This window comes from Neopelma chrysocephalum, unplaced genomic scaffold (genome assembly GCF_003984885.1).
Source record: "Neopelma chrysocephalum unplaced genomic scaffold, ASM398488v2 Primary Assembly neopelma1_97102, whole genome shotgun sequence".
Lineage (NCBI taxonomy): Eukaryota > Metazoa > Chordata > Aves > Passeriformes > Pipridae > Neopelma > Neopelma chrysocephalum.
The window spans coordinates 4,423,276-4,446,475 of NW_020925744.1; the positions used below are offsets into that span (position 1 = coordinate 4,423,276).

The following is a 23,200-nucleotide window of genomic DNA, read 5'->3' on the forward strand; positions in this document are numbered from 1 at the left end:
TACACTGAACTTCCCTAAATATGTAGCCATTTTAAAGGTTATACTGTTAACAATGATAACAGTGGTTCAGTGAATCTTAGCTTAGACATGCTTCCTTGTATTTTGACATTATCAACTGGCCAATTATGCCTACAATTTGGCATCATAAAAGTATGATCGTTTCACAAGAAGGTCACTGGTTCAAAACCTCCTCTTGACTAGCAAGCAACCTCTATGTACTTTTAATGTTTTAAAAAATAGGGTTTCAATAATCCAGAAATAAATCACTGATGTCTTAGGTTTTGCATTGCTGTATGAAGAGAAAAACTTTAAAATACACCAGTTGCAGAAATCCTATTTACTCAGTAGAAGTTAACAAACAAGCAGCACAGGAAAAAAAAACAAACCAAACCAAAACCTTTAGCAACTGCTTTTGCATTCTAAAGAAAACAGAAAACATAAATTAAGATGGCCATCGCATCTTAACATATCAGTTGGAAAATTTCAAGTTAATATCAAATCTGCTGGTCTATCAGATTAACTTTGGTTTATAATGTACTATCAGATCCCACACAAACGAGTATATTACATGCCTCACTCATTGTTTTAAAAATGATACATTAATAAACTGCAGCGACTTATGTCAAGTGCATTTGTTAAATTTCAAGTTCTTCATAATTCATTTAGCTGGTCATTCTATGAAAGTTTCAACACTTTTAGAAATTACATTATTTCTGTTAACAAACAGTTCAATTACAAAAGGAATGTTAGAAATAATAAATAATTAATTAACCTCTTGCTAATGAAAAGCTAGGGGTTGTTGACTGCTTTCTCAACACAGCAGGCAATCAGCAGGGTTGATAAAAAGCAAAGTGTGTATGTTTCCTCATTTATTTACAGTAAATTGAACAGCAAGCATTCTCCTTTGGGGCTTATGCACACACCTCTGTAAGCAATTTATAACTTGCAGTGCTGTTGTTTCTGAAATCTTTACAACCCATCTATTTCAGACCAGCATACTAGGATGCCTTATCATTTCTGCAGTGGTTATTATGTAGACTAAAAGAGATATGAATACAACTTTGACAACTACTTGAGTGAAGAGTCATGATTCATGACACCATTCAAGACAACTCTTAGGCAAACAGATTTCACCCATTTTTCAAGCAAACATAACAGTCTCATGGCTCATACCTCCTGTAGCAATTTGTCTAATTTCTGCTGTAACTCAAGGAAGTATCGTGATGTGATGAGGCCCTGGTGAGATTTATCCAAACAATCTCGAGCCAATTCTGTGATCTGATGGTGGGTAAAACTGAGAACTCCATCTGCCAGGGGAAGGATGTTCTCTGGAGAATGATTTGTTATAATGTCCTGAAGCCTCTCTTCCATCTGAGCTGTGGCCTATAGAGAAGTAGTTATGCAATACATTAAATCAGCTTTACAAGAAACTAACAGCCTAAAAGCTTATTTCTTATTCTAGAACATTTCTGTACTGCCTAAGAATTTACCCAGCTGGAATGCATGAAATGACTGATGCCAAAAAAACAAGTACACTGAAAGACGAAGTGACAGATGACACTTCCCCACATTACCAGTCCAGAAAAGCAACAGCCTTATTGTTCAACTATTCAGCTCCTCCCCTTGTCTGCAACTGGTGATTAACTGCGCACTAATCTTGTGATGATCACTAAAGAGAACCAAAGGAGCACCCATAACTGTGGGGAGGGAGGGAAGGAGGGAGAGAGGGAGAGAGGGAGAGAGGGAGAACTTGTGCGGTCTCCTTTGTTCTGTTAAAACTGCAGATACTACAGACGAGAATATCCTCCTTCCTTTCATAAAGATTGTTCCACAAAAATATTATACTGGGCAGTTTGAATGAACAACTGACTAATTAAAAGCACCACAGGCTCACAGGTTCTGCCAAATATGTCTGGAAGTTCCCAGATGTCTGCAGATTTTACAGAACCAACTGTCTGGTTCTCACAGAACTGCGGATGCCTTAAAAAAAACCCCTCAAAGATATTCTTATTATTAAAAAGTAATTCCATACATCTTCATTCATACCTGAAACTGAGATGAGTGAGTTGTTCACACTTCAGATTGTTGCTCAATTGCTCTGAAAATCCTGACAAATCTCTTTTCGTATTTATAGGAAGAAATACAAAGAAATTTCTTCCTTTTTTACACACACACATTACCTTTGGGAACCTTTCTTTGTAGACATGGTTCATCATAATTATTTCATTGTCACAGCAAGCAGGAGAACGTCCAGGGCTGCAAGTAAAGTAAATTATCCCTTTACACTTGTCTCAGCATGAACTTCAGTACAGTTATTATATTTTTGTATGATTTATTTGTAACAGAAAGCACAAGCTTCACTGGAAAGGTCCATTCTCTCATCAGTGGTACACTTGGTTCCTTTCTCCTATTTCTGTCAAAATCCTCACAATTATTTAATATACTTAACATCTAACTGCTAACTATGTTATTCTTACTTTGTACATACATTTCAAGACAGAAGCAGTTTTGCAACACCTCTGAACATCCTCTTTTTCTCAGAAGGGCAGCGGAGATGTATTTAACTGTTAGTTATGGTTATACCTGCTTAGATACAATCAAAATAGCATGATCTGACCAAGAACTCTAGCAGCTACAAGAGAAAAAGTCAGCAATGGGTTTGTTTGGGTTTCGTTTGTTTTTTTAAACAGATAATTTAAAAAAATAAAATCAAAACAATCTATTTTGAGTCTGACTAGCAGATAAAGGTAGTAACTTCCTACAAATAATGTCATACATATGCATGAGTCCATCAAAGCAAGGGCATTGTGCCTGTATACAAAGCACAAGACTTTGATGAAAAGAATCCAGAAAAGATACTCATCAATTTGGCTAACCTACAAAACTACTTTTTGCTAACATGAGACTCACTGTCCACTACAAAGCCCTTTAAAAAAATCTAAATCTGAATTTCCTGTGTTGGTGAACTGGCCCATGCAGTCTGGCCTAAAAGATGTGGAGCAGGAAGAGGACCCAACAAAGGGGGCAATCCTCTAGGAGTGACTTTATCATAATACATTCATAGGGGTTTCTTGCATTAGCAGAAGAATTTAAATTTTTGGGAAGGAGGAACCTCAATCCACCCCACTTCTACTACTTTGATATCAGGGCCAGCAAGAGACGCCCAGAGCCTACAGGGAGATCACAGGTTAGCAGGAGAGCACTTGAACAGCAGCACAAGGAAATCCAGCTACTTCAAGCAGTAAGTCAGCAGTATGTTCATCAAGGCTCAACTTAAGTACCTCTATGCAAACACACAGAGCATGGGGAATAAAGAAGAGGCATTAGAAATGCACACATGCCTGCAGGGCTACGGTCTTACTGGCATCACGGAGACGTGGTGAAATGGCTGCTATAACTGGCCTGTTGGAATGGAAGGATACAAGTTCTTTAGGAAGGACAAGCATGGGAGATGAGGAGGGGATGTCATCCTCTAAGTCAGTAACTAGTTGGAGTGCATGGAGCTCTGCCTATGGACAAATGAGGAGCTGAGTGAGAGCTCATTACAACACAACAGGGCAGAAGCCATCCATGAGGTTCCTGGAATGTGCTGCTGATAACTTCTCCAAGCGATATAGAGGTCAATGAGGATAGGTGCTATGCTGGACCTTATTTTCACCAACAAAGTGGGGCTGGTGGGGAATGCGAAGCTCAAGCGCAGCCTGGGCTGCTGTAACCATGAAATGGTTAAGTTTGCAATCCTTAGGGCAGCAAAGAGAGCATACAGAAAGCTCTGGCCTTCAGGAGAACAGGCTTTGGCCTCTTCAGGGCTCTGCTTGTTACAGTACCATGGAATAAAGACCTAGAGGGAAGAGCAGCCCAAGAGAGCTGGTTGATATTCAGCGGTCACCTCCTCTGAGGTTAGGAGTGATGCATCCCAATAAAGAGGAAGTCAGGCAGAAATGCCAGGAGGTCTGTCTGGATGAACACAGAACTCCTGGACAAATTCTAACACAAAAAGGAAACCTACAAAGGGTGGAAGCAAGGATTGGTAGCCTGGGAGTAATACAGAGAGAATGTCTGAGCAGACAGGCATTGGGTTAGGAAAGCTAAAGCCCTGATAGAATCAAATCTGGCCTGGGAGGTCAATGGCAACAAGAAAAGCTTCTATAGGTATATCAGTGATAGAAGAAACAGATATAGAAGAAAGACTAAGGAAAATGTGGGCCCTCTCCTTCTGGAAATGGGAGACCTGGTTACCTGGGACATGAAGAAGCTTGGGGTACTTTACGACTTTTTTTCCTCATTCTTCACTGGCAAGTGCTCCATCCACTTTGCCCAAGTTGCAAAAGGCAAAGGCAGGGACTGGGAGATCGCAGAATCACTGGCTGTGGGAGAAGATCAGGTTCAAGACCTCAAAAGAACCTGAAGGTGCACAAGACTACGGGATGCGGTATAAGGCATCCACAGGTTGTGAGGAAACTAGTGAAGGAAGTGGCTAAGCCACTATCCATCATATTTGAGAAGCTGTGGCAGTCAAGTGAAGTTTCCAGTGACTAGAAAAGGGAAAATATAACCTCCATTTTTAAAAAGAGAAATAAGGAAGACTTGGAGAATTACAAGCCAATTGTTCTCATCTGTGTGCCTGGCAAGATCATGAAGGAAATGCTCCTGAAAACTACGGTAAGGCACATGGAAAATATGTGATTGAAGCCAGACAACTGGCTTCACTAAGAGCAGATGATGCCTGACGAATCTGGTGGCTGTCTATGATGGGGTTACAGTGTGGGTGCAGCAGGGAAGAGCAACTAATGTTATCTACCTGGACTTGTGCAAAGCATTTGATACTGTCCTCCACCACAACCTTGTCTCTAAACTAGAAATACATGGATTTGATGGACGGAGTTCTTAGCGGATAACAAATTGGCTGGATAGTCACACTCAAACACTTGTGAACAGCTCAGTGTTCAAGAGGAGACCAGTGAGGAGTGGTGTTCCTCAGGGGTCGGTATTGGGACTGATGCTGTGTAACATCTTTGTCAGGGACATGGCACTCGGATCGAGGGCACCCTCAGCACATTTGCCAAAGACACCAGGCTGTATGGTGCAGTTGACACGCTGGAGGGAAGGGAGGCCATCCAGAGGGACCTTGACAGGCTTGAGCACTGGGCCCATGTAAACCTCATGAAGTTCAACAAAGCCAAGTGCAAGGTGCTGCACCTGGATTGGGACAATCACAAACACGGATAGAGGCTGGGCACAGAATGGACTGAGAGTAGCCAGGAAGAGAAGGACTCAGGGGTGTTGGTGGGCAAGAAGTTACAAATAACCTGGCAATGTGTACTCGCACCCCAGAAAGACAATTGCATCCTGGACTGCATCAGAAGTAGTGTGGCCAGAATGTCAAGGGAGGTGATTCTCCCCCCTTATTCTGCTCTACAGAGACCCCATCTGGAGTTTTGTGTCCAACTCTGAGGTCCTCAGCACAGGAAAAAGACAGACCTGCTGGAGCAAGTCCAGAACAGGGCCACAAAGATGATCAGAGGGATGGAACACCTATCCTATGATGACAGGCTGGGAGAGTTGGGGTTGTTTATCCTGGAGAACAGAAGACTTTGGGGAAACCTTACAGCAGCCTTCTAGTACCTACAAGGTACTCTAGGGGGTACAGGAGGGCCTATAAGAAAGCAGGAGAGGATTTTTACAAGGTCATGTAGTGAGACGACAAAGGGTAATAGCTGCAAACTGAGGGCAGGCTTGGATTAAATATTAGGAAGAAATTCTTTACTGTGAGGGTGGTGAGATACTGTAACCCAGAGAAATTGTGGATGCCCCATCTCTGGGAGTGTTCAGGGCCAGACTGGATGGGGCTTTGAGCAACCTGGTCTAGTGGAAGGTGTTCCTGCACATGGCAGGGGGGGTTGGAACAAGATGATCTTTAATGTTCCTTCCAACTTAAATCATTCTGTGATTCTATAACTGGCTCTGGCTTTCTAAATGGTCAAAAATGAACACTAAACTTTGTCTCAAGATAATCATAATGGTGAGTCCTTTTACTGATATGGACAATCTGTTACAGATGTTCACAGACAAATCCACTAAGACAGCATAGGTACATAAATTCAGAAAGGGAATGCTACAATCAGATGATTAATTACTAGGTCATCAAGACAGTGTCTGCAGGTTAGTTGCCTTCACATTAAGACCTATCTTAACAATATTTACCACTGAAGTAAGTCATGATCAAAACTAGAGTAAGTATTTAAAAGGACTAATCTGAATTCAGCCTCAGTTACATACTTCTGTATGTAAACACCTTCAATGTACAAAACTATGATGCTCCATAATATGTGGATTTAGATCCAACTCCTATTTGCAGATATACAAACTCACCTGAGACTTCGGGACCGAGGGCGCATTGCAGTGGTCCTGCATCTGTTATCACTGGCAATGCTCTCAGTGGTACAGAAATGTTTAGACAAAAAATGTAGTTCATCAGGTGTCGGTTGGTACGGTAACTGATGTAGTTTCTCTTGGGATGAGCAGGATGACTACAAGAGCAGAACAGAACACAAGCTTCTATTAGAGTGAAAAAAAAACATTTTGAAGACCACATTTGGTGCTCATAAATAAAGTCATATTATTTAAAAACTACAGTTACTGTTTCTCATGCCTGACTACCAATTTAAAGAAGAAAATAAGTAATTAGCCTCAAACTCATGAACTATACATAAAGTATTAAAAAAACCAAAACTCTAGTCCCAGAAGGAAGAGACATTGCATTTCACAAGTTTAAATTTCCTAGGGCAAAGGTGACATCTGATGTCAGTAACAATCAACAATACATAATAACAGTTAAAATGGAGTCTGCTGAAAATTAGTTACTGGAATAGTGTAAGTATGATAACTGTAGAATACAACTTACTGTCACAATGCCAATTGTAAATCTTCACAATAAAGGTATGCCATTAACCATATTTAACGCATTACTAATGCTTTTAAAAATAAAATTAAATACAATATAAATTCTTGATGAAAAATTTCATATGCTAATCTTTTCTAAAAACGTGTACATTGAAAAATGAAAGAACTTAATACACTTATCAAGACAGGATATATGGCTGACAAAAAGCGAAAGCCATCCACTCAGTAAAAAACCAGAGGATACAGAGAGGTATGAAATTGGAAGTGGTACCACAATAACTACCCTTGCAAGATTTCATGTATACAGCTGCTTTGCATGAGCAGTGCAGATCATCATACTATTATATTTTACTGTCTTTTATGCACTGTGGCTAGCTCCCTGAGCCATGCTAGATGCTTGGAGGGTAGAACTTTGAAATTTCTTCTATGATCCGGGATCTGATACCCTTGTAAAGAACACGAACATAGTTCAAGACATTACAGGCAGCTTTGTTAATGTGGACTGACAAATGTAGACAAGAGAAATGATCTATTGTTTCTGGTACCAAAACTAGTTTCCAAGATAGCTGATTCTCAAATATTCTTGTATGACTGCACAAAGCTGCCTTGTACCATGCAGACATTACTTTTATTTTGCCTGCAGTAGGGAAAAAGATTAAAAACTTGGACATCTTTCTGGAGCTCTTTAGTCTCCAGTTGATTTTTCAAGAAAATTAATTTCTTCTGTGTATCAATTTTCACGTGCAGATTACTGCTTATCTGACTTCTCTGGAGGCAAGAGTTTCTTTGCTGTATCATTTCTAGTGAGGGAAATCAATAACTTTCGTACTGTACAAATACTGCCCTACTAACCTACGGTTAGTAGGTAATATCCAGGCTGGTAAGCACAGAGACTATGAGGTCTTTTTAATCTCCTGGCAACTTGTGTGGTAAAGGCTGAATATATCCTAATTCTTAGAAGCTCAAGAAAGTTTTCTTATTACACTAAATCTCATTAAATCATCCCTTAAAAGCAAAAAAAGAAGAAAACTGGTGGAAAAGGTTAAGCAGGACTGGGCTACAGGGGAATGTTTCACCACATCAGAACAAGCTGAAGTTAGCAAGATTGTGTTACCTCACTTTGCCGGGGGCTAAGAAAGAAGCACGCACATCAGGAATTTACCACAGTTCGAATGACAGGTAGTAACTTGTCAAGTTACAGTAACTCATGCATGGAATTCTGCCTTCGCACATTACCATGCATCATTCAGTACACAGCATAACTAAGTTTTTTCTTATCTCACACTAGAGCAGCTTGTTGCAGTTAACCTCACAGCATAATTCCTACAGCCATGCTCTGTAAGATCAAAAATACTCTAGCACAGGGAAATTTCCCAATAAAGAACATCACAGATGTCTACTTCTATAAAGTCATTCTCTAACTCTTCAGTTTCAAGGGATTCTGGGAAGATCAGTAGGAAAATAACTCATATCACACTTTCCCTCAAAAAAGGTATCACAGAGTTTAGATCCAACAGGATTGAAGTGAGAATCTTCCTAACGCCAACCACTCTCAGTTGTATCAGGACCATTGAAGGCATAAAGTGCATTTTCTTGGTGATCTGAATTCTGATCTCAACACAAATGCAAATTCTCACAGCAAAATTCTTTAGAAAATGAGCTGCCCTGACATTCTAGAATGCCTGCTCCAAAAATCACACAAGCCTTAAAATATTTTTAATATGTACAACCACAGTGCATTATGGAAATGCAAACTGTTCTTCCAACAAAGAACTGCAAATTTGCAGCCAATACCAGCTAAAGCAACCCCAAAGTCTCTTTTTCTATCTCCTTGTCCTACTTCTCATCCCAATAAGCTTCCAAGAGTATAATCTCCTGGTAAAGATATGCAACTGTGTATTCTTTCAATTTATCAGTTTTATAGACTTGCTCTTCTAGAAGACACAATCATCTCAACTGTATCTCATAACTGGCATGATCTGATCCAACTTTGCTGGTATATGACACACTACAAGCTTTTTTCAATTGAATAATTTAGCAGAAGATATTTTAATTTCCACTTTGTTGTGAGAACTGGTATATGTGGTACTAGCACCACTTCTAAACCCACAATTATCCATTAAGTGGGTAATTCCATCAATCTCTTCACTTTCAATATTGAAAAAAAGATAAACAGGCTAACAAGAAATAGTGAGCTACAGTCACCTAAGAATAACTGTGGTAACTACGGACACTTCAGCCCTGCTTTGACTTTCAGTTGCATGTAAAGAACAAAGTTCTGCTCTACTGTGATGTGTAAAAACTATTTCTGCTCTCTGGTTAATACATGTCTAGATGAATGTGAATTTTATTTATATACCACTGAAACAGGAGTGTTCTGTATGTACCCTCAGGCTGTTGTATGAAGTGATCTCTCATTGCCTCTAAGAATTAGTAATAATGTGGAGGAGGCTGCACAGTGCTAGCTCTTCCAGATTCTGAAAAAGTATATGAAACCCATTAGATGGGTGCACTTCTAGCTTTGATTTCATGATTCACATAAGTCATCCAGTCAGTAAAAGAAGAAAGTGAAAAACATCTCTACTAAGAAGTGAAGAAATAGTGACTAGATTTAGAATTCAAAGGTTGTCCCAGTGCTTTTGCAGGGCTCATAAGCATCAGAGGATTCTAGGGCAAAACAAAACAAAAAACTAACTGTGAGATACTGTAGATAACACAGTTATGCACAACACATTACAGCCTAAGAACCACCCAAGACCCCCAAAGCTTTCTGACCCATTTCCAGAAAAGTCTGGAAGAATGGACTGCACACGGTAACTAATTTACATAGAAAGCACAAAACCTGCCTTCAGGGTGGGGAAAGCTTATCTATAAAAAGGTACCCCCCTCCCAAGCCCAAGGACACCCCCAGAACCCAGACATCCCATCAGCTGGGCTGATGCTGAAAGCAGGTCTGGTGATATCTTTCACTTTCTTTTTTCCCATCTTTCTTTTTTTTTCACCATACCCCTTTATCCAAAACCCACTGCCATGTGCTTGTATAGTAGGTCGGGACTAATATACCAATTTCCACACCAAATGTGTAATTTACTAATAAAACTTTGAGCTTTTTGTGAACCGTCAGACTTTTCTCATTTCTTTTGACCCAGAGCATCTACAAGTCTTGGGTGTTCCTTTCCCCTTAAGGGTGGGACATCACAGATACATATGGCATGAATCTCTACTGCTGTTTTCTTCAATAAAATTCAAATGTATTTATTGGAAAAACATTATTTTCACAAGTCAGAAAATGTTTGTTCAATGCTATGGAAGACATCTATTTAATATTTAATTTTATCTATTTAATACACTATGTTTAGTCAGGAAAAATCGTGAGATAAGTCAACAAAGGTATATTACAGAAGTTAAGGTAACTAAGTCCATAAATGACAGTGCTATACTTTTTTGTAAGAAATGCAAATACCATGTAAAATTGCTTCACATTCCCAGATGACGACAGTATCTAGTAAACTTAAGTACATGAATTAGAATTACCATTTTAAAATTGAAGATGACAAAGGAAAAGCTGTGAATATGGACAGAAAATTAAAACTGTGTTTTGGTTTGTTTTTGACACAGCTTTTAATTTCATTTCTAGTACAAGTCTGTTTCTTATAACAACGATGTTTCTATGGCTATTACTTTTATCTGATATAACCTCCTTTACAATATATTTTAGGTGAAGAACACAGCACACTTGATCTAGTCCCCGTGACAGGTATACAAATATGCCCCATGGAAAAGTGGTTAAGGAATTAATGTGAAACCAAGGAATTTACTTGGCAAAAGCAAGATCTATCCACAAAGGAAAGCACACGTCAAAAATCAGTGATGCTGAGGAAAAGTTCTTGAGATACAAGAAAAGGTTCAGTTTGGTTTACAACAGATAGAATTGTCTTCCCAGAAGTCTTTGTGGACAAAAATATAATAACAGAGACTGAGGGGAGACCTCATTGCAGTCTACAACTTCCTCATGAGGGGAAGAGGGATGGGCATTGATTTCTTCTCTGTGATGACCAATGAGGGGACCCCAAGGGAATGGCCTGGAGTTGTGTCAGGGGAGGTTTAGGATGGATATTAGAAAGAGGTTCTTCACCCAGAGGGTGGCTGGGCACTAGAACAGGCTTCCCAGGGAAGAGGTCACAACACCAAGACTGACAGAGTTCAAGAAGTGTTTGGACGATGTTCTCAGGCACATGGTGTGACTCCTGGGATGTGGCCAGGAGTTGGACTTGATTATCCTGGCGGGTCCCTTCCAACTCAGAATATTCTATGATTGTGATAACATAAAATGATCATGTTTCATCATTGTACAGAATGTTTAACACAACTGCTTCACAAGAGAAACAGACCAAACCATGGGAAGAGAAAGCCTACTTTATTGTAAAAGAAACAGTCTAAAAAAAAAAAATCAGGTATCACCTGTTCAGTAGTAATACATATCATTCATAAAACATAAAAACAAGGCTAAATATATAAAACATTGAAGAGCCACAGCTGGATCTACACAGTCCAAGCCTTTAACTGCAGAAGATGCTACGTAACTGTCAAGATGTCAACTATTTGCTATTTCTGAAGAAGGCTTCCTCCACAACTCTATTGCCCCAGTCTCTCAGGTGTGACTATCACAACAAACAGCTTAGTTCCAGGCTGTAACACAGAATACGACGTCCAGGTTGTACTCCTCTGCAGAATAGAGATGAACAAGACATACAGACTGATATTTCTCCCACTGCCCAGCTCCTAAGTATTGAAGCAGGATATCACGCACTCCTGTGGCATGTATCACAAGTCAAATTGTATATGTATAGCAGTGAGGCTGACAGAAAATCACATCGAAACAATGGCTCCAACAGGCAAAAATTAATAAGTCAGACTTATCTCATTATGTGTACTTCATCCCATCTTAAGACAGCAGTCTAACCCAGGACGGATGAATCATATCATAGAGTAGTTTTTTTATCAAGGCAGCCTCATTTAAGACTTGATACCTAACTACCATACGGTTAAAATAAGGCAGATCGAAAGGGGGCAGTTAAACATTACTCACTGCCAGAAACTATCTCTAAGCAAAGCACACATTGCCTAAAGTTTTCTCCTATTTCAGTGAAGTAAAGCAGTTTCACATCACATATTAATTCCAAGTCTATTAACTGTAACAAAACCTACATTGAAGCACGTAGGAGAAATCCACCACCACAGCAAAGTGGATACTTACAGAAACAGTTGAGCTGGGTGTATTTGTACCATAGCCAGAAGAAGGGAGGGAAGCCAAAGACCAGCGGCGACCATCAGTCCTGTTGTGAAATCAAGGTTAGTCAAATGAACACTGCAGTATCCTAACACAGAAACATCTGTGGAAGTACTACTGTGCAAAATTGCATTCCAAAATCATGATGCAAACAGGGTTTTTATAAACAGTATACTTTCACGAGGGACCACAATAAACAAGCATTTACCAAGGATGACTTAGGCTTACAGATTATTTTTTAGTGTGTTTTTCAAATTAAAATTCTATAAGATGAAAAAACCACAAAGTGAATGAACAGCTCCACAGAGTTGGGGTCTAACTAATACACACAGAAATGGACTACAAGGAATTTACAACTCTTTAGGTCCATCAGATGAAAATTAATAAGCAAATTAAAAATTTTATGAACAAATGCAAACTATAGTGCTCTGAACCACATATAGCCATCACAGTCTGCTTGAAATACAAGGGTAGTGCGTTCTTAAGTGGCATCAGTACAGGATACAGCAAACTAGCAGGCTAATGTCAAATAACTGTAAAGAATGATTAGGTAAAACTAAACTTGTTAAATGTTAACACGTAAAACGGGAAAAAAAATTCTGCAGCAAAAAATCATGCTCACTCAGAACAAAAAAACAAAATACATATAAAAATTATAACCAAAAGCAATTTATGTTCTTCACTGCCTGAGGTGAGCTACACAACAGACAACATGGAACTTGAACATTCAAAGTCGCAAATCAAATAAACAACTATGGGAGCCATGTCTGGATTTTTGAGAAAGTAACAATTACCTGTCATTTCGATGCCCATGACTGGAGTACAATTGTATCAAATATGTTAAAAAAAGGCAAAACAATACATAAATTTTCAACATAAGTTTTTACTAACATGAAACATAAGTTTTTACTAACATGAAACATAAGTTTTTATTAACATGAAACATAAGTTTTTATTAACATGAAACATAAGTTTTTATTAACATGAAACATAAGTTTTTATTAACAAACAGTATGACTGGAAAAGAGAATCGAAGATCTGTTTTACAGCTAGTACAAAGATGATCTTTCAAGTCTGATTTACACAAAGAGTGTAATTTTGAAGAACTGAAGTCATGTCAAACCAGGAATCTTAAATGTCTTGATGCAGCTTCCCTTCCTTAAAAAAACTGTCTAAAAAAACCCCTTGCTTCTTTCCACTCTAAGGTATTATTTCTTACTACCATTTATCCATCCACAAACTACAATCAAAGCTCTGGGACTTTGAATACATGAAGTGTGAGAAAAGAATCTACAGTGCATTATTAGTATTAAAATATGAAGAGCATATGTGCTAGAGGGATTGCTGATTGTATCAAATACTGAACTCTGAAAAAAAACTTCCTCCACTTTCATAATTTCATTTTTAATTCAGTAATTCTTCTCCCTTCTTTCCTTCACCCAGATATATAAGACACTTCCAGATGAATAAATGGTTCCAAAAGTAGTTTTCTCTTCATTTGGCTTAGCTAAAGCTGTTCACAGGTGAAACATTTAAAAATGGCTGAGACATATCTATTCGGCAGCTGGGAGAGAGAAAGTACTTCCTTACTTAGTAACTCACAGTCAACAGGGTTCCTGCATCACACAGAAAGGCCACAAAAGTGGGAATGGGATATCACAAAAAATTATCTGGGAGATAAAGGTAAGAGAACAGGAGTCATCCATAAGGGATGATGAGGAAGAAAGGGGAGTAAGCCTGTATAGCATTTTCAGCTGGACTCTGATACATGACTTGTCTCTGCCCTAGAGTACAGTATTACTCACTTTCCCGCAGCTCTAGAAAGCAGAATTTGTCACCTACCCATGGGTTTGTGGATGCCAGACTCGTACGTACCAGCAGAAGCAGTGGCTTCCAGAGGCACAGGCTATTCCTGGGCACTCATGACTTGACCAGATATGGGCAGAGAAAGGTGACCCTGCTGTTTGTTGCCAAGGTCCTGGGGAAGGCTGCCTTGAGCCCTGCATGGCAGAGGCTGGCAGCATGGCTGAGGACCACCTCTCTGATGCAGCCCCCTTTGCTGTGGCAGTGTAGCATGGCCAGCAGTTAATGAGAAGCAGCTACACTGGGAAGATACTTCCCAGGAGGCTTCCAAATCATTTCCTTTTCCTCTCTCTCCCTTTCTCACACTTCCTCATCTTTTTGGTATCCCCACTGACAGGTTGCAGTGGATGAAAAAGGAATATCCACACACCTACACCACTTTGCCACTGCTCCTTCAACGTGCTCTATCTCACACACACACACAGGTTGGTTCTTCCCTTCCTTTGTGTCTTCATTAAATTTACAAAATACACCAAAAAAAGGCAGGAAGTCAGAAGACTGAAAACTGCTCTCATCAACCACAGGCCATTTTACAACAAAAATGCATCCTATCACAGGTTATAAAAAAGAACACCACCACCACAAATAACAAATTCTTAAGAAAACATTACATTAAAGCTGTTTTAAACTTCAGTGTCATCACGCATTTTCACTACAAACATTGAACAAAATCATTTTCTATAGCAAATTGCTCCAAATGTTTCTTGAATCCCAACGAAGTAGTGAAATATTTTGAAATCAAAGAAACTACTTGTGTTACCATTTCTTCAGTTAAAGAATTTATTTAGAGCTCATTACAAGGCTCTAAAAAGGTTAAAATCCAAATGAAACACTGGTAAACAATTTTTTTTCCCATGCTGAATTTTAAGGTTTGCAAAAACATAATGTTTTAAACTTTCTGTTGATTATGGGTGGGAAAGGAAAACTACTTCCTGGCTGCTGTATTTCTAAGCAATGCTCAATCTTTCACGTCTGCTTTTTCCATTATAAGCTACTTCTGGATTTAATGAATCTTTCTAAAAATATGCTTATAAACAAATGAATTCTATGATGAGACAGTATCTCTGACAAAAGAAAAGCTATCAAGAGAAAGTAGATTCAAAAAAACCCCCTCAACTTTCTTAAGGTGTTGATTAAAAAAGTAGCATCACAAGCTATTAAAAAGATTGACAAGATCTACTGTCACTGATAACTTAGATTCAGATGAAAAAAATACACAAGTTTTCACCCCTTTGGAGCTTAAAAAAAAAAAAAAAGTTAAACCATTTCCTTGCACTTACTTTTTAAAACTTGTGTGTGCTACTTTACTGATCTCCCAAAATAAAGTAACTAAAACTTTAGAGGCAAGTGATGTTTCACTGCAAATTCAACAGTTACATGCATGACACTACTTAAGCATTCCAATTTCATTTTTTGTATATATACTCTTGGGTAAACATATAAACTCTGCCTACCCACACAGACTTAGAGTTACTGAACATATTATTTGAGGTAGGCTGACAAAGTGTTATGTGATAGGGAACCACACTGGAACAAGCAGGGAGTTTCCCACGACATCCTATCAACTTTGGTTATGGTACATTTAATAATAATTTATTTCACAGACCACTTAAAATTCACTTTAGATCTTTAAAAATTCAACCAATATTAATTAATCCTCACAACACTCCTATGACAATGCTAATTATCTCAGTGGTACAGACAGTGAAACAGCTCAAGGACAGGTATTCAAAGTATGGTAATGGTATCACTGCTGCCAGCAAAATCAGACCCTGAACTCAGGACCTCTATTATAGTGCTCTCATAAGCAATGCACTTCTTACACCAGTAAAAACCCTCCTTTATATAGCTTAAAATTACTGCATATCTCAGTGTATGAGGAGATAATTGTAATTAATCCAGTTCAAACCCTAAGTTTTTTTCTTTTCATTCAAAAAGGTATGATCACATTGCATCACTCATTCAGTACAATTTTGTTGACACTGAGGTTTAGGAGATTTTACATAAGTGAGTTAACACACATTATTCTAAGCAATAGACCTGACAGATGTATTTACAATCAACTTTTAATATCTGGGTCCAACATCATTTCCTCTATGCAAAATGCATGTTGCATACTACAAACAACCTCTTACCTTCGTGCAAAAGAAAAGTGGGCTGAGGCACTGGGAGAGAAATTCCTAGGGCTATCTTGAGGACTGCTTCCTGTTGGAGATGATACACAAAAAAAATATTAGAAGGTTGGGTGGGGAGAACCCACTAAAAAACATTCAGGCATATTAATCCAAGCATTTCCAGCAGGTTAGAAATTAACTTCAGAATTTCTTCTCTCATAGGCTCTCAAAAAGTAAAGTCCAAAACAGAGTCTCATTTCATTTCTACTGGATTTTTAGTTACTGGATTTTATAACTCATAAAAAACCTTTATTTAGTCTTTTAGTTTGAAAATTCTCAAAATAATTTGAGAATTAAAGTTTAAAAACCCAGCACATTAGCTTGAAACATATTTTTAATGTCAGAAAAAGGGGGGGGGTTTAATGACATAACATATTTGAAAGATAGAAAAATCACAATCAAAGTGATTTAGCCCTTACACAAAGTCTCTACAGGATTTCCACAGTTGTTTTATTGTGATTTTTTTCTAGTTTGTTTTTTTTTCCCTAGCTCCAAAACAAACAAGCAGGTGAAACACAGTGAATTGAATTTTTTTCCCTTAGTTATGTTAGACTGAGGCATGGAAAGGCTACCACCCTTTGTGACAAGAAGAAACTGGACATTGTGAACAGGTTGTAACTTAAGGGTCTGTTACTTCTTCATATCTGAGCACCTGACCTCCTGCAGACCAGCATGAGCAGACAGGCAGCAGCTGGTGAGTCCACCCCTCAGCCCCTACACTATCTGAAGAAGAAATAATGATGACCCCTAAAAAACCCCACAAAAACTACAAAATACAAACAAAAACCCCAAATTTCAAATAAACAAACAAACAAATAAACCAGCCAAAACATCAAACAAACCCCAACCAAAAGCCAAAAGGATTCAATTTAAAATAGCACTGGCATACATCTCACAATCAATCTTTCCCTAAACATTTCTTAAAACGACTCTAACAGCAACACATTAAAAAAAAAGTAATGTATTTTTTGCAGCATTTTATTTTTGGACATAAATGAGATTGCAACAATAAGCAATAGATAAAAATAAGCTCCTATGTACCCAGAGAGAATCAACATGAAATTTTTAAGGAGAAAACTACTACCTATGTGGGAAAAGGCCAGCACAATAGAGTGAATCCTTGAAAGGACTTCCAGTGGCCTTGATTTCTATTCAAATTTTTGAATTAACATTGCATTTATCATAGTGATGCCCACAACAGATCTCATTAACTCTATAGGAGAAAGCATAATTGTCAAGCCATCGGTTGCAAACACAGAAAGCAACACACACCCCCACATTGCCGCCCCGTTTTCTGTCTAGAAGCAGATGCAAGATGGTTTCTGAGCTGTGCTAAATCACGTCTTTGCAGCTGCTCTTCCCACAGCCCCAAAAGACAAGGATTCCACTCTCACTAGCCAGTACCTCCAAGGTTTTTCTGCCCATTTATCTATCATGGCTGAATTATGTCCTTCCTACATTCTCTCCTTCTCCTCAAGACCCCAGCTTCTTTGTTACCCTTCAGACAGTTCTGAAGGCCTCAATAATTTCAAGGTGGCAACAATTTTCATTCCCTAAAGGGGGTTGGAGCAGAGGGAATCTGAAGCCACAGATTTCAGGGGGACCAACACAATGTATTCTTGAACTGCATGAACTGTAAACACCAAATTACTAAGAGCAACAGTTCATTTAATTTAACAGCTAACTGGATTTTTTTGCTGCTACCAGCAGCTTATTTACAAAAGATAAGCTAAATAAATAGAATTGTAACACTGTGCAGATATAACATAGTCACAATCTTTAGCTAATGCACTAGAAAAAAATGACTTGCATTTTGGAGTATATTGTGGACTTAGACAAGAAGTAAAAAAGACAAAGACGCTACCTTGAACTCTGACAGAAAAGCACAGAATTAGGCTTAACACAGTGAGACAGAACCAGCTTTTGACAGGAAAAAGTTTTACGAATCAGCATTTGTCAACCAATTCCTTTCCTTTGATAGCTATTTTAAAGTTACATACGGATACAGACATGTATTTATCACACATCAAGGACATGCCTAACTGTCCATCAGTTAGAATATGTGCAAAATCTTCACATAAAAGCAAAAAATATGGTTAAATAATGCAGTAATTTTATAGTCATTGCAGTGGATTTGGATTTGTGGAGACACAATGCTGCCAGCTATGTTGCTAGAATCAACAGAGATCACTTCCTTACAGACAAAACCCAAAGAAGTCAGTCTTACTCAGGAAGAGCATCAGATCCTGTTATTAGGAAAATGAACATGCAAGCACTACTTTCAATAGCAAACCAGCTTTTAAAATAACAAAACTGGTGATGTCATATACATAATACCTGGATACTAAATCCTGTAGGTTTATCTAGAAGTCTTAAGAACTCAGACAAGGCTGGAAACAAAGGATTAAGTACAAATCCCTAATGGCTGGAGAAACAGCTAGTGCTATCACAGGTTTAAGGTGTGGTGTTCCAGAAGAGCAAAACGGGTTAGAACCAGAGTCCTATAGCTGACCTTCATCCATCACAGCATTCATCCACCCATCTGCAAGTCAACAGCAGGGAGACTTTCAAATAAAAGCCAGCGCTAGTTAATTCTCCGCCCATATGTGCAGCATTCGCTTATTAGTCAAATCCCGCTGTTCTTTGGCATCTCCTAGCTGCTGTATGTTATAGTCCTAGGGTATCTTTATGCTACTAAGATTACTGTCAGTGTTTCTGATCTGGTAAAGTAAACTGGACAGGTAGTTAGGCATTAGGTAATTAACACCAGCATCCTCTGGAGACACAATCAATAGGCAATCAACCTATCAAAACAATACTGTTTCATCAAAACACACAGAGTAGCTATTTTGCAAGCACCTACTGTTAAGGAAACTATATCAAGACTACTTAAACTGTGATTGTTTTGCAAGTATCTTCAAAAAGTCCTCTGTCTTTGCCAGAGGGGCAATGTTTTAAATCTTTTAAAAAGGCATATACATTACAGTCACTGTATATTATTAATGTATTTTTAATAGCTGTCAACTTACAAAATAAAGAATTTCAGATGCAATGACTTTCTGTTAGTGCTGAGGGAACACCAGATTAACAATAATTGTAATCCCAAATTCCTGATGGGTCAAATCCAGCTTGAAGTTTTGATGTCATGATTTGATGGTCTTCTAAAATGCACCACAATAATACAAGATAACAGTGTTATGTTCCTCTGTGTTAGTTTAATTGATGATGAACTCACAGTATGAACTGAACAATACACAACAAGACATCAACCACCAGCAGTTATAGGTCTGACTTTCATACCATAATAAACAGTGACAGCCAGCAGAATGCACAGCTGGACAACAGAATATTTTTGAATCCTTCTGCAGCTGCTTTACACTGAGATCCATCCATGTGATGAACCCAAGCTATTTCAAAATCTGGATTTATGCTTGAAAACAACAAATTAGTTTTCGTCAGTTACAGAAAAAAAGGTTTGCATACTCCTTAAATCCATTTGCAAGAAAGCTTTGTATGTTCTGACCACTGCTTAAATTGCATCGGGCATTTATAAATTTATTGAATCCCATAGGAAAGGTCAGGTTTGTCCCTGCCATACTTGGTAGATGGTTCTTTAAGACCGCTCATGTTCTGGTATATATGGGCACCACGTATTTCTCTTCACATTCTATGAAGGGGGGAGGGAAGGCAACTCTGACTGCTTTAGATGACCATACCATCTTTCCAGTCTTCCTATTGCTAAGGCTAGCAAATAAGTCTTTCAGTCCTATACAGAGAAGTTCCCACATTCTATCCCACTAGGCTTTCTCCCCACATCATCCCATTTGAACATGTATAACCATAAATACAGGGAGTATTCCAGATGAAATCTAACCAGGACATTGTACAGTGGCATAAAATCTTCCCAAATTAAATTGAAAATTACTGCCTTTATATATCTTCTGAGATTTGATTTCCACAGCTACAATAGACTGCTCCTTGCAAACATCATCTGATCCAAAAATTTGTCAAATCCTTACCTAAATTCCTTATAACGGATGAGTCCACAACTTACCGTAGACAGAATCTGTTACATGTCCTCCAGCACAAAGTGCTGCATATTGCAATGTAATTTCATACTTTTTTATTCCAGTCCTTGAGATCATTCACTCGCTTCAACACAGTCCCCCAATGCTATTTCATACCGGATGTGTTCCAAATTTACATCAGCTACACTAATTTTTTGCCAAAGTCACTTATGAGAAGATTTAAAAAGTTTGGCCACAAAAAGAACACCCGAGGACGCTACTGATAACCTCCACTCCCACTTTATAGTATCTCCCATTTTAGCACAAGCCCTGTCTTTACCCCCTTAAACAACTTCCTACTTACCTTGCAATTCTTGTCCTACTGCCTGTCTTCTCAGTGGTACCACATAAAACATTTACTACAATACAGAGAAGTATAATTTACAGCATTGCTCCTAACAGCTAAATCTTACTCCTTCAGCAGGTGGTGAGTGATTGTATTGTGCATCACTTGTTTCTCTTGGATTTTATTCCCCTCTTCATTAGAATGATTATTTTTGTTATCATTATCATTAATAGCAATATTATATTTTAATTTACTTTGTGTCAATTATTAAATTGTTCTTATATCAACCCATGAGTTTTACTTTTCATTTTTTTTCTAATTCTCCTCCCCACCGAAGGGTGGTGGTACAAGTGGATGAGCAGCTCTGTGGTACTGAGTTGTTACTGCAGGTCCTCATCCCTTTGTTGTGATTTAACCCCAGTTGGCAACTAAGACAGTACAAATATTAAGAACTTAGTCCACCTAAATAAGAACAACTAATGGAACTATTTTTTCAGGAAGGACAACAGCAGGCTCTCCCCAGAGATGGATGGAGTTCCCTGAGAGTAGAAAGTACAGTAGTGGGATCCAGTATCCCGAGAAAAACACATCTGTCAGAAAAAGCATTGATGGTGCGAAACCAGAAGCCAAAATGGTTTTTAAAAGGCATGAACAACAAGGGTCATGCGTAATCTATCCATCTTTCCGTCTGAATTACTCAAACCACAGCAGATGATATCTTTCATTTTCCTGTTTCACGGAATCAGTAACGTGTCCAACAAGGAATCTCTGGGGACTTTCTTTCCAAAACCAAAGCAAAGTGACTTCAAAGTATGCCCAGACCATTTAAGTAGCCTCTTCCTTTTAATTTCTCACCTTGAAGCAAATGTGATTGCTCTCAGAACTATGTCAGAACATAAGCCATGGCAGGGTAAACTCATGCCAGTCTGACGGTTTAAGCCCAAACTCAGTTAAATTTCCAAGACGTGAAAAGACAGTATAACGTAACTTTGCAGCACATGAACAGAAACAGTCAGACATCATAATTTCTGGCCTAAAATGCTGTACGTATGTATCACTATGTCCAAGCATATAAAAATCCTAAACACGTTGCTAATCACATCTGAATGAGAACTGCAGGACAGACTTCTACTTGAGCCAGGACCCAGCTGGCTGACAGATAAATATTCTGTCTCTATGCCCAAAATAGCTCTTCTTCCTACTACAAAGGACCTGTAGTGCACTACCTCTCCTTGCTCTAGATACAGAAGAACATTCAGTGTTCTAAGCAGAACTCTTGAGATCTCAAGAAACAGGGAAGATTAGACGAGGGGACTAGAGCATTGTAAAGCGGAACTCTCAGAGGCCACATATCTTTACCAATGCTTTTAATTTAACTCACAGAAGCATGTTAGGATTTTTCTAAAGTGGGAAGCGAAGTAATAAAAACAGACGAAACAAAAATAAAGAAGAGAGGATGGAGAATTACTCTCAATGCATCATAAAAATGCTGAGAAGGTGAAACATGAACTAAGTATCTAGGAAAACTGACAGTCTGGGTTTGCTGCAACCTCTCTCCCACACTGAGGAGGACTGGTGCACATAACTGAGTGAGGAAAGCATGACCCACCAAAAGGTGTGATGTGCAGAAGCTAAATGTTTCTCGGACAGGTGGCACTGCAAGAGTCCCCAGTGGCTAAAGTGCCCAGTGTTTTCACCAGTTAGACTGAGTCCCCTAAAAGGCAGATCCAAGAATCAGTCTTTTCCTTTCACACCCAGTGACAAGCAATTGTGTAATGGTCTCATGAAGTCAGATTAGCTGTGAGCATCCATGCACCCAGATCCTGAGCCTGAACTCACCTGGGCAGATTCCTTGCATGAAACTGAACTCTGACAAGACACAAGAATAGCAGGTCCTCTCCAATGTCCTCCATATTCTGCATAATCTCACTAGGACATATTTACCAAAAATGCATGTTATTACTGCGCTTCGTCTAAGGAAAGTCTAATGAATAAACCTGTTTTCAGCGAAGGCAACACTAATACTTTGCTGCATGTTCAGCTTGCTACTTTCTTCTCTAGGACTGGAAACTTTTTTGTTTGCCTCTCCCTTTTCTATTGTTTCCTCCTGCAAAAGCAAGCATCCATAACAAATATGTGAAGGTGTCAGAGGATCACCTCCAGTCCCTCTGAGACTTAGAGCTTGCAGTACATGCTCTTGGCATATGGTCTGGCATAGGCTATAAAGTAAAACCTTCAATTTAGAGAACCTTTTTAGTTCCATTTCCACTTACTTTCCAGATGCAATTAAAAAAAAAAATCCTAAAATCATCTATAGATGGGACAGGAGATATACCAGGTTCTCTCTGTGGAGTCAAGGACGCCTCTCTGACTTGGAGTAATCCCTCTTAGACAAGGAGTGGCAAGAGGAATAAACCCAGTAAGCTGTACAGCACACACAGTCTCTCGTCACACCCCTCTACTACACTTTGCAAGGCCACAGAACTCCATTACAGGCCACCACAGAGAGCAGGGAGGCAAGTTGAGTGTGCAGAAGCCAGTATAAGTTAACGCTTGGCAGCTCTGACAACATAAAAATACAGCATCACTAAAAATCCACAGCCTCTCAAGTCTGACA

General features: G+C 38.8%; 1 protein-coding gene across 10 annotated transcripts in view; it reads right to left on the minus strand.

Moving 5' to 3' along the window:
* MAST4 (microtubule associated serine/threonine kinase family member 4) overlaps nt 1-23,200 on the minus strand; it is a 292,509-nt gene that overhangs the window by 46,522 nt on the left and 222,787 nt on the right. For 7 of the 10 annotated variants that reach the window (XM_027671417.1, XM_027671423.1, XM_027671426.1 and 4 more), the window contains 6 exons: nt 16,192-16,261; nt 12,988-13,008; nt 12,161-12,239; nt 6,373-6,530; nt 2,181-2,256; nt 1,174-1,383 (listed from right to left, as the gene is read on the minus strand). In XM_027671417.1, the coding sequence (XP_027527218.1) occupies nt 1,174-1,383; nt 2,181-2,256; nt 6,373-6,530; nt 12,161-12,239; nt 12,988-13,008; nt 16,192-16,261 (614 nt within the window). The remainder of the gene's footprint in view (nt 1-1,173; nt 1,384-2,180; nt 2,257-6,372; nt 6,531-12,160; nt 12,240-12,987; nt 13,009-16,191; nt 16,262-23,200) is intronic. The other 3 variants (XM_027671419.1, XM_027671421.1, XM_027671424.1) reach the window with 1 other exon arrangement.